The sequence below is a fragment of the Palaemon carinicauda genome, chromosome 18, assembly GCF_036898095.1.
Source record: "Palaemon carinicauda isolate YSFRI2023 chromosome 18, ASM3689809v2, whole genome shotgun sequence".
Taxonomy (NCBI): domain Eukaryota; kingdom Metazoa; phylum Arthropoda; class Malacostraca; order Decapoda; family Palaemonidae; genus Palaemon; species Palaemon carinicauda.
The window spans coordinates 80,847,587-80,856,542 of NC_090742.1; the positions used below are offsets into that span (position 1 = coordinate 80,847,587).

The window sequence follows — 8,956 nt, forward strand, 5'->3', positions numbered from 1 at the left end:
TAACCAGAGAGAAGGATCCAATGTAGCACTGTCTGGCCAGTTAAAGGACCCCATAACTCTCTAGCGGTAATATCTCAATGGGTGGCTGGTGCCTTGGCCAACCTACTACCTAATCTGATAAAGGAGAAAGCCCTAACCATTCCAGTTTGTGATATCCAAGCAAAGTTGAATGACGATCTTGTAGCAAGAGAGAAATGGTATCATCACTCTTGTTATAAGCTGTTCACACACAAGGATGAGTGGATTTCAATGCCTCCTTGTGGAGATGAAGAGGCTAAGTACAGAAATGTTTCCCATGTAGCTGCATTTGAGAATATATCAGATTTGGCATGCGGAAATAGAAATACCTGGTTTTTATGCAGCAGAATTATCCAGAACAATCGAATCCCCATTACAAAACCGACTAATTCAAGAACAAAATCCTAAAAAAGATTTGGCAACAAAGTTAAACTCTGGCAACCAAATTCCTGCACTGAGCTCATCTATTCATCACATGTTCAATCAGGTCAAGTAATGAAAATAGCATATTTGTTAAAACATATATGCTATATGTGATAACACATAGCATATTACCTATTGGGCGTGACATGATGTATGCTGTGTCAAAAGTCAAAGGGATGACACCTAAGCACATACTTGAAATATCAGTCTGGCACTTGACTTGAAGAGCAGACATAGTGAGACTACTGAACAAATTTGGCCATTGTGTATCGTATTCGAGGCTACTAGAAATCCTCACTGCAATCCACCTAGCCATCAAAGACCATAATAGTCCCATTCCATCAGGCATCAAGATGAATGGCAACGAGAAGCTACATTTCTCCTGAGATAACTTTGACCTAGCACTGGAACGACACACTCAACACACATGCTTGTGATTCAAGAAACAGTCAAAGGTCACTCAAGAGATAAATCTGTACATGGACTGGCCACTGGTAGAACAAAGAAGAGATCAGTGACAGCAGGTGTTCTAGTTAAGGGACCATGATAAGCAAAGAAACATGCTGAACCAAGGCTTTGTAGTACAGTTTTCGAACCTCCACAAACAGCCCATTATCTGTCTGATATCAAAGGATGTGACAAGATGTGGGTGATGTACAGAATTCTACTAAAGGCACTTGAGTAAACATTGCCAGGTTGGGGAAGTTGGATCTCTCTTACTGGACAGAGAAGGAAGATAGAAAAATGACGGGGGAATACATGCCTCCAGTAAATGTTCCTATTATTGACAATGCAACCGTGATGCAAATGCTAAAGATTTCACAAGAAGCATCTGGTATTGGTGGACAGATTTACACAATTATAATACTGGATCTTGCTGCTGCCAAGAAAGCCTATGAAACCTTGTAGATATATCCAGATCGATTCTATAATGTCATTACTTGACTTGGAGCATTCCATATGACATGAGCATTCATAGGTTATATAGGAAAGTGCATGAAAGGATGCAGATTTGAGGAAGCTGTAATTCAATCTGCAGTTTGTACAATTGGGTCAATCATAAAGGTCATGAATGGGAAACACTACAATCGGGGAAAGTATGTCATCAGAGTATCAGCTGAAGTTATGTAGCGGATGTTGTTAGCTTCCTTTGAGGATGAAGAATGTTTGGTCATTGGTGAGGAGGAAAAGAAACTGATACGCAATCTGGAAAAGATCCCAATCAAGGAGAATATGTCCATTATCAAGAATAATCCCAAATGGAAAGATTGGATGCAGAAATATGAAGAATACAGGGTAAAGATGCATACTGGAGGAAAGAAGAAAACTGCAGCGTTATGGATTGGTTACATGGAGAAGACACTTCTTAGGGGCTAACAAGACAAACGACCCCACCCTACACAGGGCTATCTGCATGAATTATGCACTCTCTTCTTCAGACAAGGCAAGGCAAGCTAAACATACATCCCTCTTTTCATGGACACTGGGATTGGAAATAAAAGACACATAATCAATGTAACATCAGGTGTCAAAGGTATTGGCCCAGAACTGTGCAATGCATTGTTGTCATTCCAGGCCTTAACAGGCTGTGATATTACCAGGTCCTTGGTGCGTAAAGGCAAGGTGGGACCTCTGCGTTTGTTGAAAAATAACCCCGAGTACATTACAGTCTTCACAAATTTAGGCACAGCTTCATCAATTACTGAAAGACAGTTTGAAGCTATAAAAGCATTCACTTGTCTCTTGTATGGAGCAAGGTCTGGGATCAAAGATATTAACAAACTGAGGTATACAATGTTTATGACATGTTACACACCACGAAACCACATGCTATCCAATGACACTGGAATAGATCTTAGCTTGCTTCCTCCTTACAGATCTTCTTTACAGATGCATATGGCAAAAGAGAACTATAAATTACTCATCTGGAACCAAACGCATGTTCCTTATCCAGAGCTACATAATCCCTACATTGTGACAAGCTTCAATAAAAATGGACCTAGGAAGACATACTACCCAAAGAACTGATGGACCAAGTGTTAGATCAGGATGAAAGTGAGAAGTACAAGGATGACGATGATCTGGATACCAAGGTGTGAGACATTCTGGATGATGTAATTAATGATGAAGATTTGATGCAGGCTGCACTTACTTTTTCAATAATTTGATTGTACATATGTTTTTGTATCATGTGATTTCTTCCCATATATAGGTTTTATTTTGATGCAATCATTTGCAGGTATATTATATTTTTCTTCAAATATATTTTTTCCACTAATGTTGCTATCAAAATAGTCATGTTAGGCATGCTTGCATAAATTAATTAACCAAATTTTAACTGCAATATAAAGGCAGCTCGAAATACATATAATGAGAAGATAACACTGTTTTCATTTTGTTAAATTTCATGTATAGACCCTTCTATGATATTTCCTGAAATTCTTAAATTTTTTGACCCGTTACCATGATAATGGTCACAGTGGCTATACCCACCACCAGTTTTGTGGTAAACAAGCTAATTCTAATAGCTAAGGGATCTAGTAACAGAAAAAGTCACAAGAAATTGTGCCTAAGGGAGGAGGGAGGTCTACAGTACCCCACGGGCTATCTTATAAAGGGATAAGTGTTGAACTCATTAAATTGTGATGCAAACACCAAATATCATCAAAATGTTTTTATCAAGTCATGTATCGTCGTTGAAAGAAAGATATACAAATAATAATACTTTTCAATCACTCTGGGATACATCCTGACTGAAAATCGTGGATAGATGGGAAATTTATCATTCCTTAAAGCAGATTTTTCCAAATTTTAGTAATGCGTGTCTGAAGTCTTCGAGAGTTGTTGAACTATCACAGCAGAAGAGCGAGATTATGACAAAATCCTCTATTGCATAGGTTTGGATAGTTAGTTCTGCCAGGTGGATGGACAACTCTCGATTAAAAAGAACCTTAATCAGGATAAATATTCTGTAATAAGCTTCAAATGACTGCCTCCAATCATTAAAGTATACCTTTCACCACAATGGTTTGATTTAAAAGTAACAAAAGAGATAAGTATTCCATCGAGGAAATAATAAAAGAGGAGCCTAAAAGATGTTTTTATAAGCGATTCATGGAGTAGAAAACATAGGTTCTGACCAGCACATTGTATGACAGCGGCAAAGTTGCAAATAAACATAGTTTTACATGACGGGACCAGTTTCTCATTCTACTAAAACAATGTTGATCAGGTCTATGTGTGAATTTTTTATTTAGATTTATGAATTTATGAATTTGAGCTATATAGTTAGACGCTGATGTCTGTGAGAAAACCCCGTGACCAAGTGTAATACTTTCATAATGAATGAAAAGTTAGAAGAGGTTAGACAGCTATATGCAAGAGATGAAGCGAGAACAGTGGTAAAGGATATAAAGCATATTATGTAGCTAGGGACCAAAGGAATGCATCAAAGATCCGCAAGTTACATACCGCGTGAGATGCAGGGATGCACTGAAGCCCCTACCCTAGAGCCTTTGTTATTACCTTCTCAAATGGGGTTATGAAATGACCTAGGTTCATTTATGTTCGTTTGTTTGTCTGTTAGCAGGATGCCGTTAAAACTTCTTGACAGTTTTCCACCAAATCTTAACAGAAAGGTATGATGCTCGAGAAAACCAATTAAATTTTGGATGTGATCCGGATCAAGATCGTAATTCTGATTATTATCTTTATTATACAGTAGATTCTTTTATGGTAACATATAAAAAAGGAAAACTTGGTCCATAGACTTAAGTAAAATATTGACTATCTTCATTGCCAGGGATCTGAAAATTAGAATTGCTTTTTTCTACTTGTTTTTAGAATGTTTTGATAATGAGGGAAACTTAAATGGTATGTTATAGATACTGTATATAGTTATTTGTATTTTTGCTAATAAAATTTTTTCTCATACTCCTAACTCCAAGTATATCAAAAATATTTCAAGGTGGACATATACTTAATTTTTGCTCTTTATACGCTCAAATGAAATGTCAATTCTTATGAAACAAGAGAGTAAGAACACAAACATAATAGTGTTTATCGCTGATAGAAGATTTATTCTTTATAGCAAAACTATATGTAAGTATATGCAACTAAATCAAAATTGATTTTTTCTTTATTACAGATAAAGGATGGATTATTTAGAAGAGAGAGAGAGGATATATAAAGAGTTTATTGAAAAACTTAAAGAATGGAGATTGGTCAGATCTAGGACTCTTCTAGGCTTACTATATCTAATAGATTACATTGACAGTTTTCATAAAGGATCCAATGTCGCCAATATTGTTGGTTCTGGGGCTGGTGTTGTTGGTACTGGTGCAGTTCTTTTAGCTCCTTTCACTGGTGGCTTGTCTTTGGCTGTTGGATTTGGAGGTATTGCTGCTAGTGTCTTGGGTGCAGCTGCAAACTTTGTTGCTTCACTCAGGGATAATAGTGTTGCAAGAGAAAACTTTCAAAAAGCACAGGACCTAATAGAAAGGGATGGAAAAGCAACGAAGGAACTGATTACCTTAGTGACCAAGCATCATGAACTAACACAGAAAGTTAGTCGATGTGTCAAAGATGTCCATACTAAAGTAAACTTTAAGTCAGATCCTCAAATTTTGGCAAATAGTCAGGTAGCCTCTAAATGCCTGTTGATTGGTTCTGCTTCTGCAATTGGCAAAGGCGCTACTAAAACAACAGCTAAAGCTATCCCTGTTGCAACAGCTAAAGCAATCCCTGTTATTAGTTCAGTATGTATTGCCATTGATGTATGGTCCATTGTTACTACCGCTGCAGATATGGTGGAAGGATCAAAAAGTGCTGCTGGTAAGGAATTGTACAAAGTTGTCAAACAACTTCAAAAGCAGGAAAATGAGGTGGGTGAAATTATTAGAGAAGTGATCAGAATCCAGTCACAAATCACAGATTCTCTGAATGAAGCACACAAAGAAGAGGAAGCAATTAAAAAAAAGAATAAAAAAAAACATAAGACCAAAATATCTGGATATGAAAGATTAGAACAATCATTTAAAGAAAAAGCTCGGATAGAATCGGATGATTCAGAGTCTGATGATGATGATGAGAAACGTATAAAATTTTGCTTGATGAATGCCAGATCAGTGTTTAACAAATGGGGTGGAATTTCTTGTTATGTTCTTGAAAAAGGTATTGATGTTTTAGCAGTAACAGAAACTTGGGACCGTAAAAAACCATGGGTAACGGTAGTACCAGGATACCGAAAATTCTTTTATTACCCTCGGGAAGATAGAAGAGGTGGAGGCGTCGGAGCCCTTGTCAAGGTAGAAATTGCAGTTAAGGATCAGCCAGTTAGCTATAACACCTTTGAATGCATGAAGTGCACCTTAACTGTGAAATTTAAAAATAAATCTCAGGATAAAATACATGCCTATATACTTTATCGACCACCAGGTTCACAGTTCAGCAACTTCCTAAAGGAATTTGAAGACCTTATAGCTCGATCAGCCTTGGAAAGAAACTTCATAATTATGGGCGACTTTAATATAAGTTGGGAAAACTTAATCCATCCCAAGTCATTTGGCAAAATGTTCTTCACCTCTAATAAGTTCTCTCGAATGCAGAGCATGTTGCGCGATTATGGCCTTCACCAACATGTAAATTACAAAACACACGAAGACAATGGAATCTTGGATTGGGTAATTACTCGTCAGACAGGGAGATCTCTAATAAAAAATCTGGATGTAGATTTACAAATAAAGAGATCCATTAAGCTGGATCATTATCCAATCATTTTCACAGTTACACTGAGACCTGGACTTAAGATTACCAATGACCATGAATAATACAAACCCTATACATTCAGTGACTATCTTAAAAGGGACCATAGTTATTAGAAACATATCTTTGGCTTTATTTGCATCTATTATTGGACTTGCCACAGTAAAATTGTTCCATCCACAGTAAAAAGAACACTCCCAACATTATTTCTTCGGTTCTGGAACCTTTCCTGAAAGTGCTCTCAGAAACCTGTATTTATATATGTGATTTAAACTATTCATTAAACATTTGACACTATGGTTCAAGCTCATGATGAATGTTGCCCTTCTCTTTTAAAAATATGATTAGTATCACGTTCAAATTTGATTGAGTGACGTGCTATTTGGTCTCAAGTGATGATGATCAAATCTATTACAATGATCCCTTTGGTTTCAACATCACAGAGCCCTACCATCATTTCATTGCCTGTTATGATCTTTTAAGAGATTTTCATTAAGATTCCACCTTGGGAGATTGATAGTTTTTGAAGATAAAAGACAGAAGAAATTTTTTAGGGACTTGAACATCACGTTTTTTTTTTTGGAGTATCTATCTGCAAATTGATTGCTTTATCAAGTGAAACGTTTTGTTCATCACTCCTTAATCAATATTTTTATAGCATATAATACATGAAAATCACCATGAAAGTTAAAAGTTGCTCTTCAACGTGACTAAAGGAATGGCATTATTAATGGTCGAGCAAAAGTTCTGCTACCAGATGCCCTCCACAAGTAGCCACCTGAAACTCTCCGAGGCAATTCTTCAAACAAGGATGTCAGCCCGATATAAAACATTTGAAAATATGAGGGTAAATCTGTCATTGAGTGGATTATCCCCTTGGTGTATTGATGTCAGCTATTTTGGACAGGTATAAGCCCACTTCGTTTTGGGGAATGAATTAAGGTGCTTGACTCCTTGGACAAAGTCCTAAAGCTAGCTTCATGGAGCTCAGAATACAGCACGAATTCTAAATGCTATACATTTTAAGCAACACCAGTCAGTCAAGGGAATTTCTTCAACAAATCTTTTATCATGACAGGCAAGATGCATTTAATCGCTCTTTTTTATGAAAAAGAGAGATATAAACCAGCAGATCATGTCTGAATCCTCCCTATGAGCCAGCTATTAAAATCAAAGAGCGACCATGTGTAAGGATTACATGCAACTTATAGCGATGTGCTATTACTTTCTCAGCCATTATTGATGTTTTATGATCAGTTTATGATCTTGCCAACTCTACCTTTTCTATCAATCTTGTTAAAGGAATGTCAAGAGGGTTTTAAACCTCATACTATCTTCTCTCAAAACTTGGATTTACAAGCAACATTTCCACAATGAAGACTTTTTTTTCATTAATCATCAGCAATGGAGTCTAAATCTACACTTTATGATGCAATGCTTGTACACAACATGGCAGTGATCTTTGTCCACCAAACTGGTAAGTTTTCTTATCAACGGAACCTATTTTTTGTCTCATTTAGCACACTATCTTTAATTCATTTGAATTGATAGTAATGCTACCTATTGCACGATATGAACGACTATTAAATAACAATAGGTGAATTCATGATAAGCTTCAAATCAATTTTATAAGTTTTTCAACATTTTACCTAAAATATAAGTTCTATTACTTTCTATCATCATTAAACAAAGATATATTGATGTTAATCTTAAGATTGTTTATGATAAAAGTATAACAGCTTGGAAAGTTTTCCTGGAATCTTGATAGCCTGATTTGATTCTTAGCTAATTTAGACATTTTTCTTATGCATAGAAATAAAAATAGTCACCTGTGATTTTGCAAAATGTCCGCTATCCACCATATTCATAATTGTTTTTTACTATTTCTTTAAATTTATATAACTGTGATCCCATTGCATGGCCATTTATTTCTTTTATGTTTCCCTGTGTACTGACTTTGATAATAGAGAGTCTTTCAACAGAATAGAATACACGGTCTCACATCCATGAAATTACGTGTATGTGTATATTAATTTCAATATTTTTTCCCGGCCAAGGCGTGGCTGCTGATGAATTGAATATGGAATCAGACGAAAACTTGCAGAAAGTGGAATAGATGCGATCTTCACCAAAGAACAAAGAAGATCTGAAGAGGCTTGTGTTTGTATTCTACATAATTCACTGAGGGAAGGGAAGATGTATGGACAAGACTCTTGCTGACATTCAATAGTTGGAATTAGGGTTATGTTATGAGATGTCAAAACTTTAGAGACCAATTTTAATTTACATTACCAACAATGAATTCTCAGATAATTAGGTTAAACGCTATCACAAGAAACTTCCAGACGCGCAGTCTGCAAGAAAGATTACGACCTGGCTAAGGAGATTAAAAAAAAGGTACCAACACTGTATATTCTTTGCAACTCGTCAGAGTCTAAAATTGGAACCCAGGTTTACTATATTTGATGTCCATGAAGAACACAAGAATTGCCTGATGAAACGATTCGTTGTTTTTAGTTGTTTTTTTACTACGAACCAACAAAACGTAAATTTGGCTAAAAATAATCTCAGACATCATTAAAAAAATCAACAAGCATCGTACTGTAACATCTAAATAAAACAACCTTTTGATGGTAGACATAGTATAAAGACTGGTCACTTGGAAGTAAAAATAACAGAAATTAAGTCTACCATCATAGCTTCTCGTTAATCTTACAATATATATGACACCAGAGATGGGAATAATTGTGTG

At 36.1% G+C, this 8,956-nt stretch overlaps 1 protein-coding gene across 4 annotated transcripts in view; it reads left to right on the forward strand.

The window, feature by feature from the left end:
- The window catches only part of LOC137657910 (uncharacterized), a 40,019-nt gene extending 31,290 nt beyond the window's left edge, over nucleotides 1–8,729 (forward strand). For all 4 annotated transcript variants that reach the window (XM_068392560.1, XM_068392559.1, XM_068392561.1 and 1 more), the window contains exons 3-4: nucleotides 4,589–7,681; nucleotides 8,262–8,729. In XM_068392560.1, coding sequence (XP_068248661.1) covers nucleotides 4,596–6,269 — 1,674 coding nt within the window. In that variant the 5' untranslated portion in view covers nucleotides 4,589–4,595 and the 3' untranslated portion in view covers nucleotides 6,270–7,681; nucleotides 8,262–8,729. The remainder of the gene's footprint in view (nucleotides 1–4,588; nucleotides 7,682–8,261) is intronic.
- The last annotated feature ends 227 nt before the right edge of the window (nucleotides 8,730–8,956 follow it).